Genomic DNA, 27,196 nt, shown 5'->3' with positions numbered 1-27,196 from the left:
TTTCAGATTAAAACATTTTAATACAAATCTTACAGTGTACATGTACAAGTTTACTGATTAGAATTTTCTAAATTTGAGTTTAAAATCGCAATAATCAATTTATAGATTCATATCGGGATTAATCGGTATTGAATCAAATCGTGACCTATGAATCGTAATACGAATCGAATCGCCAGGTACTGGGCAATTCACACCCCTAATACAGTCAGTGATCTGTACAGTATTCATCGTTTTACTTTTTTTTCCACATTTTGCTCTGTTACAGTCCAATAATGATTAAATTATTGTTATTTATATTACTGTTTTGCTCGCAAATTTTACACACAACACCTCGCAATGACGTCACATTTGGTGAATTTATAAAAAAAAATGAAAAATGAATAACTACAACCAAATATACACTGCCAAGAGGTTCTGAGTTGGAACCTCCGCTCAGGCCTTCCTGTGTGGCGTTTGCTTCCCGGTTTCCTCCCACTTGCCAAAACATGCATGACAGGGTCACTGAAGACTCAAACTTGCCCATTGGTGTGATTGTATGTGTGAATGCTTTTTGACTGGGGACGTGTTCAGGGTGTGTACCCTGCCTGTGACCCCAAAGTCAGCTGGTGTAGGCTGCAACCCGACTGCCTCCCTCATGAGGAAGTGCTCACTGAAGTTATTCCAATTTCATGATCGTCAATCATGTGACCCCCTAAAAAGTGAAAATAGTTACGCAGAAGACACATGGGCGCCCCCGGCTCAAGTGTTGCTCTGGTGGTAAAGATCCAGTTTGTTCTTTGTAGCCGTTGGCCCACATGAGTGCAGAATGAGGTCAATAGTTTGGCCCAGAGACATGATGTCGTCCTTTCGTGTGGGAAAGTGGAACTTGTGCTTTTTTCTTTTCTTTTTTTTGCGACATGGATGTCATTGCTGTTAGGGAGCCGGCCTTGTTTGTTTAGATTATTTTGCTGGTATTTTATGAGATAAAAAAAAACGCATGCACTTGTAATTGGAAAGTGGGTGATAAATGAATTGTTAATTGCCGGCCTACTTGCTGTCCTTTTACAAACGCTCTGACATTCAAACTAACGATTTGTGTAAAAGAACATCTGTTCGACATGGTGGATTTCAAAAGCTTGTTAGTGAATGCTTTGAAAATAATATACCCTAATTGCTTTGAATTCATGTTTATATGGTGACATTTAAAAGATTTGACATATTATCATGAGTAGATTTTAAATGTGAGAGCCTAGATGAGTCTCGGGAAAATTGACCTAAACAGCGGTGGTATGCCTACAGGCATGGTGAAGCAGCATGTGCCTCATATTTGGTCAATGTTATTTCTGAACGCCCTGTTCCAATTAACAGTAAATAATTGTTCGTTTGGGATAACAATGAGCTCAATGTACAGTATATTATTAATGGGACATCAGCAGTAGTAGAAAAAATAAAGGCTATTTGTTCAGGGTAGTCGTTCAAAACATCTAGTATTCTCTTAAAAAAAAAATCTCAAATTGATCGAATTGTCGGTATTTATGTGTATCCCGCTTAAAGAAAAAAATCAAAATGTCTCTCAACACACCACACTGGATAATCATTCAGGATAATCTTTTAGAGGTATTTGATCTCAATTTTTTGCAAGATTCATACTAAAAAGATAACTCAGTAGCAATAATAAACACGTGGAAATTAAGACATAGATGATGAAATGAATATAATTTTTTGACACAAACTATTGAAGTAATCATTTTTAAGACAGTGAGACTTTAATATTAATTACACATGAACCAAAAATGTTTGTTTAATTTTAATCCTATCTGAATAACTCATCTATTTGCGTTTTTTTGTTTTGCTGGAAATGCCTAAGATGCCGCAAAAGCCCCGCATAAGTGGGGAAATAATACAGTCGATCCGAGAAGAGTATACTTAAGTAAGTGATCCATCTCGACTCTGAGGAGCCAAGATGAGCTTGGTGCATTTTTCAAAGTCAAATCATCTGTAAGCCATTTTTTGAAGGGTAAGATGAGTGGGATCAAAATGTGTGATTTCATGGTTTAAACCAGGGGTGTCTAAATTTCTTTCCTCCAAATTCAAATTGCAGGACACAAGGGGCATTATGATATTCTTCGACTTTACGCTAATAATAATTCATCGAGCACTTTTGTATTAGATAGTTTTGGCTTTGTCACGATTTTGGAGTGGCCTGCAGCCCGTCCTGTGGCATGCTCTGAGCAGATCTCCGTTTGAGGTCTAAAACAAGATCCAATCTGTATTAAGATGATGAGCTTTAATAAAGCAGTTTTTACTATATGATCATATTGTCATTTTTTGGGCACAACACTTTTTTTGTGCTAAATAAATAAAGAAATAATCCTGAATCGAGTATTATACATGAGTGCACAAAAAAATCCAAAAATGTATCGCATTCTGTTGGACTTTTTTTTTTTGGTACATCTTGGAAAGCTAGATAAGACCATTTTGTTTTCAACTGTGGGTGGGACAGTTGTCAGGTGTGTCACACCCATGGGGGATGTGGGTTTTGCAACATCCACTAGTTCAACATCTACACCCAATAGCATTGGTGGCATAGTAAAATCTTATTTTTTTTGTATATGCCACGGAATGCAAAAAAACCCCAAAACATTAACGTGCCTCTAACGGCCCATGGGCCATAATTTGGATACCACTGGTTGAACCTTTTACGGGCAGTTTTTCCATTTTAGGAGGGGCGTTAATTTTGTTTTGTCGCTATTGGTGGCAGGGCTTGGTTTTCCATAGATGCCCATAGTACCAAGTACCAAATTTCCTGAGACTACTAAAGCGAGGTTCAACTGCAGACAGGACTTAAAATAATTCCTTTGAATGCGTTGTAAGATGCTGGAGCATTTTCAATCACTAATATTGAACAAACTGTAATAAAATAAAAAGCACATTCATACAGAGGTGGCAAATCCAGGTCCAGAAAGCAAAAACCCTGCCACAGTTTGGTTTTAGCTCCAGGTGCTAGCTAGCTAGCCCCATAGCTAGCTCCCATGGTGCTCATTTACCTGCTAGGGAGCTAGCTAGCTAGCATCAGGTGCTAAAGCCAAATTGTGGCAGGGTTTTTACTTTCTGGACCTGGATTTTCCACCAAATCCATTTTATATCCGTGCCACACTTTTTTCAAATCTAGCTGATTACGTCACTGCATCGCTCCACCTCCTTTTTTTTTACTCCCCCACATACCTACTCTATAGAGCTTCCCACTATGCACTTTGAGTATAACATTAACCTCAGGATTCCCCATACACACACCTACATAAAAACGCATCGGTGCACCCACAGACTAATATTGAGGTCAGACTGAGGGACCGAGACAGACACCCCCCCACACACCCACCCACCCACACACACACACACACTCAATAACATTATGGCACACCCTCTGGCTACCTCACAGTGAGCTGGTCGCTCATGTAGAAGCGCACCCATCTGCCCATAAAGTAATGCTCCGAAAAAAAAAAAGAGGCAACAATGAAGATGAGGTTGATGATGAGCGATGATGCCAGATAAAGAGGCGAGGGAAGAAGAAGCAGCAGGAGGGGGTGAGAGATGAGGCAGATCTGTGTCGCGTTGCCCTGAGAAACAGGATGTCGTAATAAGGCAATTGGGAGAGAGGGGGAGCGAGTGAGAGATGGGGGAGGGACTAGGTCGGAGGCGGAGGAAGGGGAGGGGAGAGCGAGTGCGCCAGAAGGTAAAAAAAAAAGAAGCTTTTATTTCCCTGTTGCTGTCACAAGGCGACACCCCTCCACACGCGCACGCAGTGGAATGTTCCGCCGGGCTCTGGGCTCTGTTGTTGTGCAGAGCTGCAGAAGGCCCGACACAGGCGGCGGGGAAGGACAGCGGCAGCGGGAGCGGGAGGTTCAGGAAACACGGCCACGAAGGCAGGCACACGCACGGACGTCTTTTTTTTGGGGGGGGAGGGTCCTGCTTGTCAGCAGCTGGTGGACCGGGGGCGCCTCGGGAGGGAAGAGGCGAGGAGAACGAGAGGCAAGGAGAGGAGGAAGGAGGAAGTCCTGTCATCATCTTCAACACTCGTTTTTGTCCTCCATCCTCCTCGGAGAAAGAGGACAGAAGAGGAGGAGGAGGTGGAGGAGGGAGAGACAGTAACCCTCTCCTCTCCTTTCACTCAGAACCTCATCATCAAGATCCAAACAGCAGGGGGGAAAAAAGGCGCCTCCTCTGTTCGCTTCTGGTCGCTCGGCCAGCGAGCGGCTAACAGGCTCCGCTCATGTCAGTGAACTCGGAGAAATCCTCGTCCCCGGAAAGGTAACATCGTCATCCTCCCCCCTCCTCCTGCTTTCTCTGTGTGTCCGCCAGCATGTCCTCCTCATGTTTCCGTACGAGCACCTTGCATGCTTCAGGCCTCCTGGCTTCTTCACGTCCCCGCTCGTCTGCTTGGTTTCTTCCATTGGCGGGGTAAAAAACAACAAAACAAACCAAACTCAACAATGCAGTGTTGCATGCTGCTGATGGAGAGTCTGAATTGTGTGGCTCGCACACACATTCAAAAACCATCCATTTTCTACTTGTCCTGTTCAGGGTCATGGGGTGCTGGAGTCGTCTTAGCTGATTTAGGGCGAGAGGCGAGGTACACCCTGATGATGGCAGAACCGTCACATACTGTTAAGCAAGAAACAGCTTCATTTTCAAGTCTTCAGTGAACCTACTGTGGGTTGTTTTTGTAACCATTAAAGACATCCAATTGTCTTGAACGCACCCTATGTTAGGTTCATTGAAGACTGCAATCCTTACGTATTCGTGGACGCCGATCTTCAATGACCCTAATACACGTACATGATTATGTAGATATTCAAGACAATTTGTCGTCTGCCTGTCCTTGGTGGCTGCTAAATGTATTCAGTCTTTACCAAAAATAGGTCAGTTAGGGTCATTGAAGATTGTAATGTTTACAACGACACTTAAGACCGTAAGACTGCTTTATGTGAATTGAAAGTCTCTAAATGTTTTCAGTGTTCACAAAATCACATATGCAGGTTTCGTTATATAATAATAATAATAATATTTACAAAAACACATATGGTGACACTGGTCGCACGTCACCTTACTGAAGGCTGATACCTGAAAGAGAAACGTTGTAATTAGTGATAGGATTGCGACGTGCGGTATCTCTGAGGCACCGTAGTTCGAACTTAGGTCATTGCATTCTATTAGTTCACCACCACATGGCAAAAATGTCTTCACACTGTCGACATTCCTCTCAGGCAATAGTTAGCGCTAGCTAAGAAAGCAGCTAGTGAGTCGGAAAGACAGGTATTTTTCAAAATAATTTGTCGTTGTAGTAAATGGAGTTTTACATATCAGGAATCAGTACTAAGCGGTGAAGACTACCGGTAATGTTTTTAACGACAAACCCGCAATGTTTATATAAAGACATAAGTTAATTTTTATTAAAGTCTGTTTCCTAAAACATGCATGCTATAGGTTCATCAATGACAAGTAATGTTTACATAACATGTATGTTAGCTTAGTTCTCTTTAAACCTAACATGTTTTGTAGACGCTAAAAACATTTTAGCATCTTTAGTGAACATACATATATTTTTATAAACCATGTCGACAATGTCAGTCTTCAGTGAACCGAGTTGATGCGTTTATACACAAACAATCCACAGAGGTAGGATGGAAACATTGCCTAGCAAGACTGTCAACGCAGGTCAACATTAGCGGCGCGGGCTCACTCATTTACACACGACGCCCCCTCTGGCTGAACGAACGAGGCAGCCTCCTCAAACGGCGACGTTCTTATTCTCTTATTGAGAATCGCCACGAGGCGAACAAAGCGGCTGATTGAACATTCTCAGCTGCTCTATTTAATAACAGAGAAAGACTGAACAACTCGCAACAAGGTGGGGGAGTAAATGCAGCTAAGATATCGCCATACAGATTGTTGAAGATTTTGTATTATTCGTTCTTTACATTTTCAATGAGCAAGAACGAAAAATGAGGGATGTTTGATTTTTTTCAGGCTGAGACAAGTACAAGTGTCGCAAACATTGTCACACAACAACTTAAACTTGTAAGAGGCACCACTCTATTTACGACTCACCTCAATTTAGACGCGAGCTGACGAGGCCTCAAGCGTGCTAGCGTTGAAAGATCTCGTTCTGACGGGCACCGCCGCGGGCAGAGGAGCAGACAGGATGACTCAGGTAGCTTCCGATGGCGTGCCAAGTATGATCAGGCAGCCTTTATGCCAGGCCCTTTAAACTGCCACAAGCGCCGTGTGTGCACAAATTTTCACATCTTATCAATTTACTGAGGTATACGGTACTGTATTGATGCAGCAGACTCTCCAATCGACCCTTTATCTTGTTCTTTGTATCGCCATCCATTTCATACTTATCTTGTTCAAGTTCAGGGTCATGGTCTTGGTCACTGGAGTTTATCCCAGCTGAGCACACACGAAAAAAATGGGGCGCGTAGTATGAGCCGCGATATAGCGGGGGAATGCTGCAATCCAATTACCTGACTCTTAATCACAGTTTTTGTCAATATGACGTCTTGACTGGTTTCTGTGTAGAATAAATTATGGATCTTTGCAACAACCTTAATATGCGAGGGATTACAGTATTAGGGCTGCAACTATCAAATATTTTTACGGCCAATTATTTTACCAATTTTCTTGCTGATTAACTCATTCACTGCCATAATTCATTAAAAAAATATATATTAAAAATTAGGGTAAAGAAGCCATTACATTTTTAAAATTTTAATTAATCGCATGACTTCACTAGTTAACTCACAATTAATCACAAATTTTATATCGGTTCTAAATGTACAATTAAAAAAAATCTAGGTTTTCATACTCTTGTAAACAAAAGTGGAGAAAAATGTTAAACTAATAGAAATAGTTAAAATGAATTTTTGTCATTTATAGCAGTCAACGGCAGTGAATGAATTAAATAAATAAATAAATAAAATATTATAAAAAATTTGGGGCGTCAGGCGATTAAAGTTTTATTTGTAATTAATCGCATTACTTCAGTAGTTAACTCACGATTGATTGCAAATTTCATATCTGTTCTAAATGTACAATACAAAATTCTAGGTTTTCATACTCTTGTTAACAAAAGTGGAAAAAAATGGTAAACTAATAGAAATAGTTCAAATGAATTTTTGACGTTTATAGCCGTCAATGGCAGTGAATGAGTTAATTGGGTAATGGGTTGTTTGTTTTGCATGTGAGAAAGAGATGGGAAAACCAGGTCAATAAAGTAAAAACCCTGCCAGAGTTTAGTTTAGCCACAGGTGCTTCTTGTAATGACTTCATTTACCTGCCGGCTTAGTACAAGCACCTGTATGTAGCTAAAGTGGCAGGATTTTTACTTTCTGGACCTGGATCTGAATTTCCCATCTCAGAGGTGAGGTTCAGGTCATATTTTTCTACACATCTGTGTATTTGAGTGAGTTTGGCTTTAATAGGCGTTACTTGGCCTGGTGAGTGACGTGGGAGTCAACAAATGAGTGTAAAGTTGGGTGTTGTGGGGTCAGCGTAGGCAACCTCTTACCTTGGTAACCGTTAGCTAGTTTGCATGTTAAATGTCTGGGCTTCAGTTGTGGCTATAGCGTGTATGAATGCAGAGGTGGCAAATCCAGGTCCAGAAAGTAAAAACCCTGCCACAATTTGGCTTTAGCCCCTGATGCTACCTAGCTAGCTAGCTAGCGCCCTAGCAGGTAAATGAGCACCATGGGAGCTGGCTAGGGGGCTACCTAGCTAGCACCTGGGGCTAAAACCAAACTGTGGCAGGGTTTTTACTTTCTGGACCTGGATTTGCCACCTCTTTTTATTTTATTACAGTTTGTTCAATATTAGTGATTGAAAATGCTCCGGCAGCTTACAACGCATTCAAAGGAATTATTTAAGTCATGTCTGCAGTTGAACCTCGCTTTAGTAGTCTCTCAGGAAACTTGGTACTTTGGTACTATGGGCATCTGTGTAGAAGAGGTTGAAGGATTAACTTAATCATTATAATAGGGAATTTCGGAACCCGTACGTCACGGCGTAATCACGGTCTCATCTCTGCGTCCCGACATTGTTGGACTCACAGTCGTCTGACTGTAATTAAGAGCTAAGCGGCGGCCCATTGTTGCTCGGCCGCTGTTGGCCAAGAGCTACACTCGCAGTCGCGAGGCTGCCCTACATCTCAAATAACAACACAACCCCGTGTCTGTTTTCTCTACGCACATCGGCCCGTTCAGGAGCAGCGTAACTGTCGTGACTGCAGGGGGTCATGAGGTCTCATCCCGGATTGTTTTTCCTGAAATACCCAACAAAGATGTATTCATTAGAGCAGGACTGAAGGGTGTTAGATGGAGAATTTGGTTTGTGTCTGCTGATAACTAAACATAGACCGGTTACAGTTTATAGAAGAAAAAAAGCATACATTGTCAGAGGGGAACGGATCTAGAAAGAGGGATGAGACTGGAGCGCTGCCGTGTATATAACCAGGGATGTGATTTTTCCGCTAATTCGCGGAATTCCGCTTTTTTTTATCTCCCCCCAAAAAAAAAAAAAAATCGATTTTTATTTATTTATTTATTTTTTTTTTAGTAGTTCATTGTGTATGCACATGACGCCGACAGATAACATCTTCTGCTATAACAAAGACATTTGAGGTATGCTCTAATATGAGTTACTTTTCATTTGGTCATGATACAATTATTTGTTCATGAAATTTGAACTCTTCAACATTATTTATGTGTTAACTTAGTAATCACATTAGTTAGATATGATGATATTCTCAGTGATAGTTTTTAAAAGCAAAGGCAGTCCAATGTTTTTGAATGTGACTGATTTTGAGTTGACTAAAACTGCCATTTTATATGGGATAGTTCAATATACATTGAAAATTTATGCTGTTGTTTTGTCTATTTCTTTGTCATGTGAAACACGGAAAACCCATGAGCTCCGGGGGGCTCTGCCCCCCTTGTCCCCCCACCAGGGCACTGCCCTGGACCTAGCTGGGTGCCTGCTGCCCCCAGACCCCTGGCTAAATTTTCAGATAATTTCACTTTGGTCAAATCACATCCCTGATATAACACATCACTGCAAGCAACAGACAATTTCACTCTTTGGTACTTTTTGAGTCCTTGTTAAAATTGTGGCAAACTTTACTTGGGATGTTTTCTTTTGGGGTTTTTTATTCAACATGATGCTTGTGTCTACAACTCCATCTGGTCCTAAGGCGCTCGCATGAAAGGCTTGTTTGCCGAGTAAGGCCCGACAGATTGGACGATTTATGTGTGTCGGAGCAAATGATTGAGTGGATGATTGAGCTGATTTGGGTTTAGGAAGGAATACAAGGTTTTCTCTCGGGAAGTTTCTGTCCAGCGGAAGATGATGCCCTTTGTCGTCATGGTGGCAGATGGATTGTGGGTCTGCCAGGGTTCGGATGAGGGCTGCAACTATGTTCGCTGCGACTAATTTTGATGTGATATGAAATTGGAATCCCAGGTGAATGGCGTCACGTCATAGATGTAACGGTCAATTAAAAATGTGTTGTTGGATCACATGCGAAGCGAGATCCAATTAAACACTGAAGCTGTACCAATACTGTACTGTACTGTAATCTGCTTGCGACTGTTGAGTTCAGTTCAGTTGTATTCGATTGTGTTGCTTAGTGTGCCTCAGCATACCATTAGTGTCTAATGTAGTGATGGAAGAATTCAAATAAAAATATTGACTATATTGCTTCTTTTTTGAAGGTTTATTTGAAAAGGACAGAACTTGCTAGTATCACTTCCTGGTTTTCTACCAATCACCAGCCAGCTTTGCCCTCACAACAACACCACTACAAATTGACATTCAATAACCCTTAACTACTTTAAAATATCTGCAGAAAGTGAGGAAAAATTGTAAGAGCAAAATTCATTTTGGCAAGAAATATTAAGTAGACACACTTTATATGCTTTAGCGGGCCACAAAATATAACGTGGCTGGCCAGATCTGGCCTTGTGTCTGTAGTTGATTTCCCTGAGCTCTGATCCAGGTTTCGGGAAACAAACAGGGTTAGGAGTCAGTGTCTTGTGGAGGCATTGGATGAATGTCAATTTGTTTGGTCCGCCCTTAATTGTATGTGTGTGTTTGCGTGTGTGTGCTCTGTCAACATAGTTGAGCAATCGGTGTGCAATTCAGGTGAAAGGTGAAAAGAGACCACAAAGTGAGGTGGAAGAATTGAGTATTGCAACTTTGCAGCTTAGCCATAAATGTTCCATCTCATCTCCTCTTTCGTCTACTCGACACCCGGGCCTGAAACACAAGTTGCACGTGCTGATGCTCCGCCTCCTTCCCGTGTTACCCGCTGTTGTCTTGTTCATTTACAACCTGAAGACGAAACTGATTAACTTTGGATTGGAGGGCAAATGGGTGCAAACGTATTTTGGGGGGGCGTGGGGGGGGGGGGGGGGGGGGGGGGGGGTGGAGATATATTTTATCACGGGGGGCCACTAGTGGCTTTAGCCCGACTCCTGATTGATTTGTTTGTTAAGGGCTGTGTCTCCGAGCCTTTTTACAAATAGTCTATCTCCAGTTAACAGGATTATTCATTTATCGTGGTGTTTATCTGTTGGTGTACAAACAAGGTTATATTTAAAGGTCGTTTCAAACGTTTGTTTGATTAAATTGCTGCTTGTTCCAATAAAGCCGAAAGGGTGAAGTGCCGAAACGCTAATAAATCAGTAACTACAAAAATGTTTTCTTGGCACAAAGAGTGTAAGAGAGCAAACAAACAACGGAACAAAACAAGATGAATGAGTTGAGGAATAATTGGTGTGTATGTGGGGAAATCCTCAATACATGACCACAATGCACCCTGGTAGAAACATTTTGGGAAAGTGATTGAAAGCATTTCACATCAAGTAGAGCCGACATCCGCCGAGGTCCAAATCGTTAACAAAAGTGAAAAAAAAAAAACAATAGTTTGGAGATGTGCATAGATTAAACTTCTTTACATTTGTTGAGTACAGTTTAGTTTGATTTAATTTGTAAGTTTTTATTTAACATGTTAAATAATAGGCATGGTATGATAACATAAATTAAACCTATTTTAACATTCTTCTTCAGTGTCCCATCACTGGTGAGCTATTTTTAGAACACAACTGTGGGCTACTCATGTTAATCGAGGGCTAACTAGTATCCACAGGAGCAATTTTTTTTTTTTAGGACAATGCACATTAATCAACAGAATGAAAATGCATCGAATCATATTGTGCCCTCAGCTCATTTCCTTTGCTTTTTTACACCAAGGTCATCCATTGTTAATTTTTATTTAACATGTTAAAGAATAGGCATGGTATGATAACATAAACAAAAATATTGTGGTATTACAGTAAAACTGCATTAAAATTACAGCTCTCAAATGTCATCTAAAAAAAATATTTATGTAAATTAAACCTATTTTAACATTCTTCTTCAGTATCCCATCACTGGTGAGCTATTTTTAGAACACAACTGTGGGCTACTCATGTTAATCGAGGACTAACTAGTATCCACTGGAGCAAAAAATTTTTTTTAGGACAATGCACATTAATCAACAGAATAAAAATGCATCGAATCATATTGTGCCCTCAGCTCATTTCCTTTGCTTTTTTACACCAAGGTCAACCATTGTTAATTTTCATTTAACATGTTAAAGAATAGGCATGGTATGATAACATAAACAAAAATATTGTGGTATTACAGTAAAACTGCATTAAAATTACAGCTCTCAAATGTCATCTAAAAAAAATATTTGTGTAAATTAAACCTATTTAACATTCTTCTTTAGTGTCCCATCACTGGCAAGCTATTTTTAGAACACAACTGTGGGCTACTCATGTTATTCGAGGGCTAACTAGTATCCACTGGAGCAATTTTTTTTTAGGACAATGCACATTAAACAACAGAATAAAAATGCATCGAATCATATTGTGCCCTCAGCTCATTTCCTTTGCTTTTTTACACCAAGGTCAACCATTGTAAGTTTTTATTTAACATGTTAAATAATAGGCATGGTATGATAACATAAACAAAAATATTGTGGTATTACAGTAAAACTGCATTAAAATTACAGCTCTCAAATGTCATCTAAAAAAAATATTTGTGTAAATTAAACCTATTTTAACATTCTTCTTCAGTGTCCCATCACTGGTGAGCTATTTTTAGAACACAACTGTGGGCTACTCATGTTAATCGAGGGCTAACTAGTATCCACTGGAGCAAATTTTTTTTTTTTAGGACAATGCACATTAATCAACAGAATAAAAATGCATCGAATCATATTGTGCCCTCAGCTCATTTCCTTTGCTTTTTTACACCAAGGTCAACCATTGTTAATTTTTATTTAACATGTTAAAGAATAGGCATGGTATGATAACATAAACAAAAATATTGTGGTATTACAGTAAAACTGCATTAAAATTACAGCTCTCAAATGTCATCTAAAAAAAAAAATTGTGTAAATTAAACCTATTTTAACATTCTTCTTCAGTGTCTCATCACTGGTGAGCTATTTTTAGAACACAACTGTGGGCTACTCATGTTAATCGAGGGCTAACTAGTATCCACTGGAGCATTTTTTTTTTTTTTAGGACAATGCACATTAATCAACAGAATAAAAATGCATCGAATTATATTGTGCCCTCAGCTCATTTCTTTTGCTTTTTTTACACCAAGGTCAACCATCCGGTAATTGGCCCATGCCTATTCAATACATTTGAGCGTAATCATCATATAAGTACATTCTTGTATTTTCCTCTATTTGAGCGCAATGTTACTCTTCTAAAGTGGCTTACATTAATTCGAAACCCGTTTTTAGAAATAGCTTCAACCGACTCATGTGTCCGCCACCATCTTCTGTGCTCTGGCCCACATTGCTGCAGGCGCACACATGACTCACATGCAAACACACACACAAGCGGGTCGGAGTCAGCACCCAGCCAAGCTGCAACGCCACAATATCTCATGAAGCAGACTCGCCCGCTCGCCTTCTTGCTCCGTGTCCTCCATTAACGCCTCCCATTACGAACCGCGCCTCCAACTCAACGCACAAACACATAAGTGACTTCCATTGTCCCGCTGCCTTTTTTTTTTTCACATTTGTTTGCATGCAGTCCTCATTCATTCAGTGAATAAATAACCGGGGCAGGATTTCTCTCCGTCCCTCTGAGGCTTTTCAGTGATGCTGTAAAATAAGACATTAAAGTTAGCATTTTGCGCCTTATTAAAACGCATTGAATAGCAAAACTTAAGAACCAACCGCCGAGACGTCCCAAAAAGCTTCGCTGGGCCACACCGTTCACGTCACCCATTGCGGGTAATCGGAAATTGAGGCACAACTCCGTTGTTTGTTTTCCCAATAAAGTCCTGAGTTTTGATTTAGACTTTTGAGCTCTCAGCCCTGCGGAACAAATTTTCTCAAAATGACATGACAGTAGATCTTTTTGTAATCAACATACCTTTGTTCCTAGACAAGAAATTACAGTTTGCTGCTTTACACAATGTCAATTTTAAGAAATAACAACTGTTGTTTATATAAAAAAAGAAAACCAATTGTTCATTCATTATATTGTCATATTTTTATTGTTTAACAAAACCCTTGCTTCAGGTCCCTGCGATTAACCTGCAAAAAATTGCTCCACAAAATGAGATAGTTGCTCCTCAAATGAAGTCATTGATTTGCAAAACTGCACCGCAAAAATCAATCAATCAATCAATTCTTGACTTACAGTTCATTTAATTAAATTATAAAAACACAAAATAAAATGAGTAATAATTAAATTGACATTGACTTCAAATGTCTGTATGACGAGTATCAACACAGCAGGGCAACTTCAGAGCAAGCAGACGACTCAATTAAAGATGATGCGTGCTTGTTAATCAGTAATGGGAATAAGTGAGGGAACAGGACACCCTAGCGAGTGGCGCGCCGTTGCCATGGTGATACACTTGATCTAATGAACACCGGGCGCCTCAGCTGGGTTCAAAGGTCACCTCCTAGGGCATCTTCTTGATGTAAAAACGTACAGTAAGATGCCGTGCAGGAAAATTCTTTGAAATGATGGAATATCAACTATTCTTTAATAACCACAGAATGTTGCGTTTCTTTTGCATTTGAAACTTTGTTTTTTTTCGCCCAGTGTCCCGTTGTTGACCCCCACTGCAGTCTCTTTCCCTCCTATCTACCACTGACGTCTCTGTTGCAGCCTGTCATCGCGTCGCCTCACTTTTTCATGTGAGTTTTTAACAGCATCGCAAGCTGAAAGTTGCAGCCATTCATTTTTCAACATCTCAATTTAAACCCGTTCAGTCGGCACTTTTTTCCCTGCGCGGTGGCTTTGATGTGAGACGATAAAGAGATGAGGCCGAGGGAGGGGAATAAATGTGTGAGAGAAAGGCTAGAGAGCCTTCGGGGGGGGGGGTAATGATGCCAAAGGGAAGAGGAAGGCTAGAGAGGATGGAGTAAAGATGTGCACGAGAGGAGGAGGCAGAGGATGATGAGGGTGAAGCGCGTGAAGATGGAGGGAGACGGCAGAGGCGAGTCTCTGCAGACTCGGGTGACGTCGGGTCACCGCTGCATCGAGTCGGTGGAATGGTATTGACCTCGTTCGTGTGTTGCGTAATGCCCGTGTGTATAAAAAGGAAATTCAACGTGTGAATTGAATTGAACTGAATTGAATTTGCTAATGTTGCACATGTGCGTAAAATAGAAAATGAAATAAATGAAATAAAGAAATGAAATAACTTGAATTAAATCAAAATAGATACCATTTAAATTCAACTGAATTCAGTTCATTTGGATTAAATACTTTTAGTGCCCATGCACATAAAAATAAATAACAGCCATGAATGAGTTTAAATTTAATTGAATTTAATTTGAGAGCCACTGATGTTGCATACACAGTTTGATTATATTTTATTTGATTTAAGTAAAAAAATAAAATAAAATTAAGTACATGGAATTGTGCATAAATTCCCCCCCGCCTTTAATTTAATATTTTGTTTTAAAAATGCATGTGTAAAATACACTGGTTAATTGGACAACATAAAATCAAAACTTAAATAGCAATAAAATAAAAAATAAAAAAAGGGAAATAAATTAAAATCTGATCATCCCTTGTACATAAAAGTTGAAAAAATATTAATTTAATAAGATGTAGATTAAATAAAAATAAACACAAAACTCAGTAATGAATAATGTAATAGAAATTAAAAATAATTAAATTAAATGACATACAATTAAATAAAATTGCACAAATTAAATAATATCAAATTCAATTAAAATAAGTACATACAATTAAATAAATATTGTGAATTAAATTAAATTAGAACATGTAAAAGCGTGAAAAAGAATTCTTAGCTTTTAAAGAAACAACTTTTATCTGCTTTTTATTCTTAGCTAGTCACACAAATATCACAAATGGGCACACAGTGTGTCAGTCTTAGTCACGGTCTGCTGGACAACAGTGTCCATGTTGTGTCTGAGATCACTCCCAACTGTTGTTGGTGGGGCCCCTTCCTGAAGCACGTGCTTTTCACACGAGCCACCAGTCACTTGCTGTCATCCAAATCCCTCTTATTATTACCTCTGCCAAGGAAGTTCTGGTTTCCTGCACAAGCAGGCTGTGATTTATTTAGCATTGCAAGTTTATCTACGGCTTCAGCGTGCTCATCTTTTCCTGCTTTATTTCTTAATACGCACCAATGTTACGTTAGCCTCTATGCTAGCTATGTATGTGTACCTTGTGATTCCACACATCCAGCAAGAGATGGACATTGTCAAAGATCTTTAGCATGTGGGTGTCAGGATGTCACGTGACTCAGCGGCGCCACCCAAAATTCTCAACACTACTGAGTCTGTGTGTGCGCACAGAGAACAGTTAGCCTTGCATTATGGAGAATACATTTGCTTTGAAGAAGCGATGGAGTCTAGCCTCATGTGCACGACGATTGCGCTGCTGGGCCTTTCGAATAAGGTAGTGCAGGACGCACACTCGCACTCGTATGTACCGACAGTTGTTTTTAATATGCTGCCATTTTCGTGGAGCCAAATAACCAAAATATTATGAAATCTTCATACAGCTTTTGTATTTGATTGCAATTGCGTACCTAATGTGTCCAGTCAATGGATTTGCAAGAGGAAATGCATCTCCAAGATTCTCAACTTGGGAGAAACTCATTCACTCCCAGCCATTTCGCTGAAGCAACCCCCTTCGCTCCCGGCTGTTTTACTGGATTTTGACTGATTTTGCAAGGCCCACAGAATATTGTGTTCTATTGCTGTAAAAACATGGGGAAAAAAGTGTATTTGTATCTGTTTCCGTTTTGCAGCAAATTAGCATTAGAATATAGCTAAGTTTCATCATTATTCACAAATCCTTTTAAAAGACTGTGTAAAAGAGCTTTTTTGCAACATGGCCATGGTTGATCTCTTATACTCTGCTGCCACCTGCTGGCCTTTTTTTTGTAATAATTACCATCGCTTTAAGCGACCTCTTAAGGTACATTTGATTTTTTTGGGACCATGGCAATAATAAAAATACTACGTTTTAATATGTTTTTGGGAGCAAATGAGTTAATATTGTACACAGTCGAGTCGGGGGTGAGTGTGCGGCTGTCACATCAGAATGTGTGAGTACAGAATGTCCAGTGAGTGAATGCGTGCACTGTGCAGAGTTAAGTGCGCCACACAATGGGACAAATGGCGGATACCCAGCGGCTATTCGGGTAGACCCCCTGAATGCTAGGCTAATGTTGTTGTTTTTTTGTACTCTTCTAAAAGTCTCTGGCGACACAGCCCCCCCCCCCAAAAAAAAAAATTGCCTCTATTTATATTTGAAACAGTGATTCTACCACAAACAGTTTGAGTCACATTTGACATGTTTTAACATTTAACAGCAATAAAGCTACCCAAAATGTTATTCCAGTGTTTCCCACGCCATGTTAATACTTGGGTGGGCCACCCAAGTAAACTGACCACTACCCAAGAAGTTTTCAAGAAAATGTAATAACAAAAATAAAAATGAATAAAACGTGTCACGACCAGATATACCACATGTAACATTAGTTCACCGTCACTCACTTGTGGATTTTAAGGTTAGAGGAGACTGAGAACCCCCGCCTGACCTTGGCAGAGGTTTGCGCTTACGAGTAACCGAATTTGGTCACGATAGCATTGCTGAAACAACATCTAAAGGTGGCAAAAGACCCTGCCAGTTACACGGCGTTCTTTTTGTTCTCTCGCCATGCAAACATTATTCCCGGTGAGCAGGTTTTACTCCCCAATTTGACTAGCGCCAGTCGTTTTTTTGCATGTGCCACTGCCACATGGTTTTGCATGGCCCTTGCTAATGATGAGGTTTTGTTTTCAGAGCCTCTGCAGCGCTTAAAGTCGATGCATTGCACTGCGTGTGGTCTTGTATTCGTCGGAGGCCCGAGGGGTGAAGTCGATTGAGTCCGTATGGATCGGCGAGGCCTGGACTATTTGTTTTATTTACAGAAGTCTGTAACATGGCTGGCTTCTAAATAAATGGATGTGGAGGTTTATAGTTCAAACAGTGATGATGTGACTTGACAGTGAAGTAGTCAGCAGGATGCCTGTTGATCTTGATATATTGTCTTCGAATGAAAAGACAAAGTGCTCAGTGTATTATCAATAGTGTGTTTCAATTGATTTGTACAAGGTCTAATGGCACCGAAGTCCATATGCAGTGAATTTTAAATCCACCATCCTTTTCCACTCCCTCCGTTGCTCATTACAGTCACGGGTGAGCTGAAGCCTGTCCCAACTTGACTTTGGGCGAGAAGCGGGGTACACCCTGAACTAGTCGCCAGCCAATCAAACATTCACACTTTCACAGTCTTTGGTGAACTTAACCTGCATGCTTTTCAAATGTGGGGTAATACAATGGCCGAGAGTTGAACCCTGAACCGCAGAGGCAAATTTGCTAAACAATCATCACTGAGAAGAACTTTGATTGGCGAGTGACACACAAAGTCAGCTGGAATAAGCTCCACTTACCCTACCACGACCCTAACGAGGACTAAAGAAAATGGATGCAATGTAAGAAATTGATTGATTGGGCTGTGCAGTCGCTGATTTATGTTTATAGGCTTGGCATTGAACTGGAGGAGGAAGAAAATATGGAAATTGATTGGGAGACGTGTTGAAGTGTCCTTGAGTTCACTACCAGAAGGTTTTAGAAAAATTGGGGGTCTTTTTTTTTGTATGTGGGTGATTACGTGTGTGTACGTTTGTGCGTGCGAGTGTGTGTGTATTCATTAGTTCACCTAAAACCGATTTAAAAAAATCCCATACCGTCCACCTAAACCGAACACTTCCAGCCAGAGTCGTGAGACCGTCAGGAGACCAGAGGAAGGATCAAAGAAAGGAAAGTGAAATCCAGCACCAACCAGACACCACCCACCAGGCCCCAAAAAGAAAAAGAAAAAAGGAGAGCAATGATGATGACATGTCAAATCGGTAAAATTACCGAATTAACAATACTGAGCTCTCCAGAAAAAAAAAAAATTGGGGTCCATCCTAATGCTTAAAACAAAAACTAAAAGTGTTTGATCCAAGAATGCTGTTCACACAGAGGCGACCTGCAAAAAAATATGCGGGAAAATCCTAGCTTAAGTATGGTGTGAAAGGGGCTGATGTGCCTTTAGACATCTGCGCTCAGACAGGCAGAGGATTCAAAGCAGTCGACAGTCCTGCAGGCAGGTGTATCAAAAATGGATGTGGAGAGGTTACGCTGGGGCATTTCACCCTGAAAATAGTGTCAGGTCTCAGGTCTGGACTCAGACATGTGCTCCGGAGGATGAGTCAGCTGCTTTGCCGACACGGGCCAAGATGGAGACGCCGGGGGAATGAAAAATGGCTGGCACGCAAATCAATCGGAAACCTTTGGATTGTTTGGCAGACGTGAAGGACACCGGCAGCGTGAATCCCACGCCTTAAGACTTGAGCGGAAAGTATGATGATGATGATGATGCTCGTTACTAAGGAAAAAGACCTCAGTTACCAAGGTGATAAGCAGACATGTTAAAGAATGACTCATCACGTTTGAAGCCGTCAGCCTAAGAACATATAGCTTCCGATGAACTAAGATCCCAAATAACTTTGGCAAAATCGCAATTTAACTTTTAACAGATGGGCTCTGCTGTTGGTGTGTTGCATGTGAATGTTTTGCTCTTTAGTTAGCGCTGATGGTTTATCGTGGAACATTTCGGAGAGCGCCGCAACACATAATGAAGCTTACAGTGATGGTGTGATGGAATTGGAAGTGATAGTGGAAGACAAAAAAACATCATTCCAGAAATCGCTGTGTCCGTTTTGGAGAAACCAGCAACCACATATAGGCAATATGTTGTTTGGCAATCAAATGTATCTGGCCATTCTGCATAACATTGCTTTTTAAATTTGGGACGTCATACCAGAAAACTGCTCTGGTAGAGGTCGGCGCCAATTGCTCTGGACAAATTGCATAGAAATGACTCAGACACATGCAAATGCAGAGTTGAAAGAAGTTTTGTCATAGGGGATATGGCATGACTCCTTCTTGTGATTTGGCTCCAAATTTGACAGTAGATAATTCCTGGTTGGTAGGTATGTGGAGGTATGATTAGGTCCTAGGTATTTGGTATTTGGAATAGTACGGATAGAAATGTTGTGGTACATACAGTATATAGGAAAGTCAATTGTATATGTTTTTATGGTTAGGTATGAGTTGGTACTATGTAGGTAGGTAGATGTCTCCATGTAGGTATAGTTAGGTAGGCGGTTGTCATGCGTGTGTACTGTACCTGTACTTTGTGTTGGTAGGTTACGTGAAAACCCTAACTGAAGTCTGGAGCCTATGTACTGCGTACTGTACAGTATGTAAGTATGGGATGATAGGCAGTTGTATAATTTTGATGGAGTTGCCGTTAGAAATGGCGCTAGTTAGTTACAGTATATTTAGTACACTCACCTGTTATTCCACCAGTATTTGGCATTTCAGTAAGATTTTAAAGTCGGTTGATTAGCAGACAGGAAAATAGGCATAGTATAGTATAGCCTACTAAGGTAGATGGTGGTTGGTCAAATAGTGAGTTACAGAAACTAGAACTCTAAATAAACTCAAATCGAAATCTTTTCTACGGAGGATCCAATCTGCAGGACTGTCAGTCAAGGTGAAGGGTGCATTCTTGCATGCGTGCCGTATTTGTGTTTAAAAGGACATCCTGTTTAGAGGGTAAATCTTGGAAGTTGTTTTGACATGTTCAGCTGTGGCCTGTCGAGTCAGCAGTTTACAGCAGCCAAACTGCTCAGACACAAACAAGCAGAGCGCTGTGCGATGGATTCTAATGCGCCATGATTGGCAAAGGGTCCTTTGTGTCCGTGTCATGATTGTCACACCCCCTTAGATTTGCCAAGTGCCAGGCATTTATTCAAGCAAGACACATTGTTTTTCTGTGAAATAACAACAGCGCATGCCGAATTCCAGGTTATGAAAACTATTTTAACAGATTGTCGTTAAGTGCCTTGAGTGCGTCGAAGATGGACTGTAATCGGCGTTTATGCTGTCCTGAGTGAATCTGTCAACAATGGGATTCTCATCTGTTAGCGGTTGTCATCAACGTTCATCACGTTGCATCGTAGCCTCAAGAAAAAAACGACAGGCACCGCAGACAACAGTTTGACCTTGTACTTGATAGATGGCTGAATCTCATTCCTGAATCATAAAAACAATTTCTCCTTGGTTTTTTAAGTCGGGTGGGTAAATATTTGTATGTCTGGAGGACTCAATGATAACGGCCAACGCTTTGCTCATGACTTCTGGCAAAAATAGAGTCAGTCATCTTGGGTTCTGATTGGAAGAACAGACAATTCTCCAGCAGACAGTCCTGACTATCCATAAATGTAGGGTGTTCCAAAAAAATGTAAATAATTCGAAATGTGACACTCTGGGCAATTTTCAGCGCATCCTAGGCAAATGAAGTAAAAATAAAAAAAATCATCAACATATTCATACAGATACAGATTTTCTAACCAAGTTTCAAAATGTCTTATCATTAGCCTAGTAGCATATTTTCCCAAGTTGTATTTGATTTTTTTCAGAACGCAAGAAAAAATAATTTTTGGGCAAACACATTAGTATTTGGTAAGACTTAGTCAGCAATGACATAGGCAATTACTGTATGCTATTAGGTAGGGGTGTGCCAAAAAAATCGTTTTGTCTGTGTGTGCCTTTATTTGGAGCGCTGTTCATGTTGTACCCGGTTTGGCCACTGAGGGGCAGTGTGGTTCCATGCGGTCTAATACACTGTTAAATTACAGCCACATTAGAGAGTAGAAGGACAAAGTCGCAGTGTGGTTCCATGCGGTCTAATACACTGTTAAGTTGTAGCCACATTCGAGAGTAGAAGAAAAAAGTCACGATCAAGTTATTCCAATAAAAGTTGTTTTTTTGCAGTGTGGCGACGTTCTTTTGAGTGATGAACGTGCAGCGAGTAGCGCGCTAATTAGCATTAGCGAGTCAGACTGGAGTAGATCATTACAATTCCTTGCTGTAGATTGAAGCAAAAATCATTGTCAATCAAATCGTTTTGAATCAAAAATTGTTCTTAATCGAAAAATCGAAATTGCAGACCCAAAAATCGGAATCGAATCGAATCGTGAGACATTCAAAGATTATCACCCCTACTATTTATTAGGCTAAGAATATGTTGACTGCCTATGAACTTTTTTTTTCATTTTTCCTTCATATTTGAATTTTACGGCTTTCCACTTAGTATACAATGTTTTTTTCCCCCCTAAAAAAACGTGTGCTATACCTTCCTGTTTGTAATGTTCATTGCTAGTGAATGTCATTCTTAACCCTTAAAAAATGTTAAACGTTGAAGTAAGATTAAACTTGAACTTAAGTTAAATGCATCTCTTTAGAATTTATGTTGAGAGACAATGAAATAATAATGTACATTTTTGGAACACCTAATTCACTTCCTTCGTGGTTCTCATCTAAATCTAAATCTATCGCTACTGTTCTTTCGATCTAATCTTTCAAAGAAACCAATATTGTTGTTTTTGAATGGGCGGTATTGTTTTTTGCCTTTGTCCTTATCCCGGATGAACATGGAGGCTGCGGTCATTGAATAAATGTAATGTTTTGGAGCTTGTATGTTTACCCGTTCTGGTCCTTGCTATTGGAAGGTCAATCATGCTGATGGTTACACTGAAACTGGAGCCAATCACAGTCGCTATGGCGACAGTGTACACACACGCGGTTGAGGAACAAATTGGTTCTTCTAATGTGAAAATGAGTCCCCATTAGGGGAAGGGGAAGTACTTAGGGCTGCTTCAGCCAGGGGACGGACGGGGGCGTGCTAATGACAACTGATTGGCACTGCTGGATGTGACTTTTGAAGATGTCTTATCTCTGACATAAAATGCATAATAAGGGTGGACTTGTTCTGGGTTTCTGTTTTGCCTCGATACAAAAGTGAAAATGAACTTTGTGTTATTGTTTGACTCTGTTTTTCAAGTCTAGGTTTGTGCATTAGTGAACCATTTTTCAGGACGGGAAGATACATTACAGACTAGGCTTCAAACGATCAGGATTTTGGAACCGATCACCGAACAGAAAAAAAAAAAAGAGAACCAATCAAATTAGACAATTAAAAAAAACGTATTTACAGTAGGGTCGACTGCCACTATTTGAAAAATTCACGCTGATCAACATCCAATACACGGAGGGAAAAAAGTTTTTTAGTTTTTTTTTAATCCGAGTGAATACGTGGAGAAACCTTGAATTACTAATGAACGTCTTTTTTTTGCAGATCCGATCAATTGGCAAATTATGGCATTACAACCGATCACCAATTTTGCATAAAATACCAACTATTTACCGCTCATCCGATCAGTCAATCAATGTATAGTCTAGTCCAGTGTAGAAAATAAGTAAAATTTTAATAATTCGATTACACAAAAAAAGTTACCCACGTCACTCACCAGGTCAAACTCCACCTTTACAGTCATATACACTCGCAACTTTTGCCTGATTACTTTTTTTTTAAAAGACCGTGCACCTCATTAAATGTCATGTGACCTCTCTCTCTCTCTCTCGCTCTGCGACTGATTTGATCGCCTCTGTCAGGGCTGCGGCGTCTTTCCTGCACTATTGTAACATTCTAGCGGTGCTCGACTTGCATCCAGGAAGTTATAAGGAGGTGTGGCTAAGTTGTGGTACCAGAAAAAAAAAGCACTGTGCGTATAGGAGTGATGTATAAACAGCCCACGTAAAGACGCGGCATCCCACGATGCGAGGACAGACTCGGTGAGTCGGTTGTAAACGACGGACAATGACATTTCAATGCCGTGTTATCTTCCGCCCTTCGCAGCAGCTCTGGGAAAGCTGACATTTTTGTCATTGTTGTCACTTTTAAACGCTTTGTGTCCCGGATTCCCCAGAAACCACCCCCATAACCCAGCACCCCTTCTTTCGCTGCAGTTGCCACGGCAACTCAGCGAGATCATGTGTCTGCGCTGGTGACCGCCGTTGAGAGCAGCTCGCACATGCCGGCTTTGTGTTGATGCTGATGTTTTTGTTTCACTATTGTGGGATTGATGATGATGGAGACAAGGATGGGATTTTCATTTTGTGCTTACATGATGTCTCAATTTACAAAAATATTTAATGTCATTAATTTGCTCCAAATAATCACTTACATACATGTTTCTAATGAAAAAAAAAAGTATTTTATTGTATCAGAACATATTACGTAATGCAAAGTATGCAAATAAATGGTTTTATAAAGTCTTAATTACTCTATTTACGTACAGTATGTGTGTGTGCCTTTAAGAGGTGTGGTCCAATCAGTCGGGTGCTACTTTTTAGGAATAAAACCTGCCTACTTTTAATATTGGTCAAGATAATGATGGTGGTAGTTAGAAAGGCAAGTGCTTTGGTGGTACTTGGTGTAAGAACATTGAAAACGACTACCTAAGAGCATTAACAGAACATTCATTAAAGAGGCAATTAGGTGAAGATGTTTCCGTAGATGACTTGTAAAGAAATAACCAGATGTGGCTTCTGCTCATCCACTTCCAGAAACCCTAGTGACATCATTTCCTGGGCTTTTTTTTATATGGTTTGGATCCCTGTTGAGCACCACCTGTCAGATGCACACGCATACTTCCAATGCTGACAAAAATAAAAAATAAAAATACATAGAGGAAAATGTCACAAGTTGTTATCCGAGTCTGAGTCAGCTCACGTACTCGGCTATGAGTCACCTCCTGGAAAGACCAAAAGACAATTGAGGCAAGCATTTATATTGTCGCCTCGTTTGTCGTCGGCAGGCCTGAGACGCAGCAGAAAGCCTCGGCGAGTGTCCCTCCTCCCCCGCCACCCCCTCCGCCTCCCCCAGAGCCGGCGGGGCCCCCGGAGCCGGAGGAGGAGATCCTGGGCTCCGACGATGAGGAGCAGGAGGACCCAACGGACTACTGCAAAGGTCAGGACGCAACAGAGTAAAAACATACACGACACCAATTCTGATGGTATCTGCGTATGAGTCTGCCTGTCTGTCTGTCAAATGAGTCTGTCTGTCTGAGTCTGTCCGTCTGTCTATCTAGCTAAACATCTGTCTTGTCGATTTTAGATAGCTAGCTAGTAGCTAGTCTGTCTATCTATCCATCTATCTATCTATCTATCTATCTATCTATCTATCTGCTAGCTACTAGCTAGCTTGCTACAATAGGCTACTTACTTAGAGCCTATCCAACGAGTTAGTAAGTGCTGTCAAAAATATTTTAAATCTATTTACTGTATCTACATTATATACATTATTATCTACATGTTGATGTGTCAGGCCAAAACCTCCTGCAGTATTTCCAAATTTGGTCAATTAAATTTTTTTCTCAGTCAGTCCTCTTGTGGTAGTTAGCTTCTCTGTCTGTCTTGTCGATTTTAGATAGCTAGCTAGTAGCTAGCCTATCTATCTATCTATCTATCTATCTATCTATCTATCTATCTATCTATCTATCTATCTATCTATCTATCTATCTATCTATCTATCTATCTATCAACATGAGTTCTAGTACTAGCTGGCTAGCTAGCTGCTAGCCAACTACTAACTAAGTATAATTCTGTCAAAATTCCACCAACATATATTTATCTATTTTTTTCCTTCTTTTATTTTTCATCTTCACGTCCTCATAATGAATTGTAGGTTAACCGATCTAAATATAGTATAGTTCTTTTCTGGGCATCTTTGTTATAATCACCGACGATTTATTCAATAAGATCCATCTACAATAAATTTAAACCTGGCAAAGTAGACTTGTCTCGGTACCAAACAGTTCTGTTGGAAAACCAACAAAATCAAGACTATTTTGTAGAACTTTTCCAGACCGCCTCTTTCCTCTTTTTGTGTCCCTCAGGAGGCTACCATCCGGTCAAGATCGGAGACTTGTTCAACGGGAGGTACCATGTGATAAGGAAGTTGGGGTGGGGCCATTTCTCCACCGTATGGCTATGCTGGGACATACAGTGAGTTACACACATACCTGTTGAAAACATCTCCCTTTTCACCACAAAATCTGACTCGCACTACACTTGACACCAAAGCTCATGATGTTTTTTTGGTTTTTTTTGTAAGTTGGCATGATGCATAAGCGTAACATTAACCCAGTGTCAGCTTTCACGCACACACATAATTACTCAGACTGTCGGTGTTAATTACAGTAATGGAAATCTAGTGAGCTGGCGTCGGGTTACTTGAAGTGCGCTAAGTAATCAGTCTTTATTTGTCGATAAGTAACAGTCCCCACTTAGGGTCACTGTGTTCGTACAAGTCCTTCACACAAAAATGGAAACTCTCAATTTTCATAAGAAACAATTTACTGTAAATTGCTTGAACCCGTTGCCACAATAACGGAACGCGTCTGCTATTTAGTAAAATATGAGCATTTAGCAATACAATATGAATAAACTAGCAACTAAAAACACTTTGATATACATGGACTTTGCTTATATTCAGGGCCGGAAATCTGGCGCTAGTTCAGGGTGCACCAATTCCAATCCTCGAGGTCTGGAGTTCTTCAGGTTTTAGATGTTTCCGCCTACCAACACACCTGATACTAAAGATGAGGATCGTTATCAGGCATGCTGATGAGCTGATTATATGAACCATTATATGATTATGAATCAGGTGTGCTAGTGGGTGGAAACATCTAAAACCTGCAGGACTCCGGACCTCGAGGACCGGAATTGGTGAACCCCTGAACAAGCGCAATGACAAATCCAGCGAAGAGAAGGCCAACTTCAAGATAAACCTTCCCATACCAAGAATAGTGCAATGCCAAGAAACGCTTTTATTTTGGGAATTTCATGAGTTTCCCAAATGCCAGTCCATTTACGGCGACCGATCGAATAGTAATGGTTTGATGTCGGCACGTTGGACGCTGCACAACCGCTCCCCGGAAAAAGTTCAGGCTCAGGATTTTTTTTTTTTTTTACTTTAAGCCCTATTTTCAGAGCTAAATTCTTTTTCAAATCGATGTTTATCAACCATGAGAAATAAAAACAATATTTAAGAGTTCATGAAGCATCATAATTACTGTTTAACCCCTGGGCGTTATTTGACCATTTTTTGGCTTTTTGTTGGTTCTGACCAAGCCATTTCAAAATAAAATAACGCCCAGGGGTTAAGCATCATTATGACTGTATTTTTCTCAAACACATTTGCCGACTTGGTGTCAGTGTGGGAGTGTGATGAAGGTGATGGGGAATTTTTTTCCTGCACATTCCAATTGTTGATGGATCTTTTATGTGTGTGTGTGTGTGTATAGAGTGAAGAACTTTGTGGCCATGAAGGTGGTGAAAAGCGCCCAGCATTACACCGAGACGGCCCTGGATGAGATCAAACTGCTGCGATGCGTGAGCGTCCGATTGCTTCTCATGTCTTTCTCTTGGTGTTTCCCGTCCACTTTCACTTCCTTCATCTCCTTTTTTTTTTGTGTGTGTGTGTTCCAGGTGAGGGAGAGCGACCCCGCCGACCCCAACAAGGACATGGTGGTCCAGCTGATAGATGATTTTAAAATCTCTGGTGTCAACGGCATTCGTATCTTTTTCAGAGTTAGGTGTGAGTGAGTGAGTGAGTGAGTGAGTGAGTGAGTGAGTGAGTGAGTGTTGTC

The 27,196-nt window shown here is 40.5% G+C and overlaps 1 protein-coding gene across 9 annotated transcripts in view; it reads left to right on the top strand.

The window, feature by feature from the left end:
- The window catches only part of srpk2 (SRSF protein kinase 2), a 50,033-nt gene that overhangs the window by 7,711 nt on the left and 15,126 nt on the right, over positions 1 to 27,196 (top strand). For 8 of the 9 annotated variants that reach the window (XM_077567201.1, XM_077567208.1, XM_077567202.1 and 5 more), the window contains 4 exons: positions 24,362 to 24,513; positions 25,442 to 25,550; positions 26,852 to 26,939; positions 27,036 to 27,123. In XM_077567201.1, coding sequence (XP_077423327.1) covers positions 24,362 to 24,513; positions 25,442 to 25,550; positions 26,852 to 26,939; positions 27,036 to 27,123 — 437 coding nt within the window. Of the gene's footprint in view, positions 1 to 3,726; positions 4,288 to 24,361; positions 24,514 to 25,441; positions 25,551 to 26,851; positions 26,940 to 27,035; positions 27,124 to 27,196 lie in introns of those variants that run through there. The other variant, XM_077567203.1, reaches the window with a different exon arrangement.

The sequence above is a fragment of the Vanacampus margaritifer genome, chromosome 6 (assembly GCF_051991255.1).
Source record: "Vanacampus margaritifer isolate UIUO_Vmar chromosome 6, RoL_Vmar_1.0, whole genome shotgun sequence".
NCBI lineage: Eukaryota > Metazoa > Chordata > Actinopteri > Syngnathiformes > Syngnathidae > Vanacampus > Vanacampus margaritifer.
Note: the sequence above shows the minus strand (reverse complement) of the source record. Positions and strands in the feature narration are given on the sequence as shown.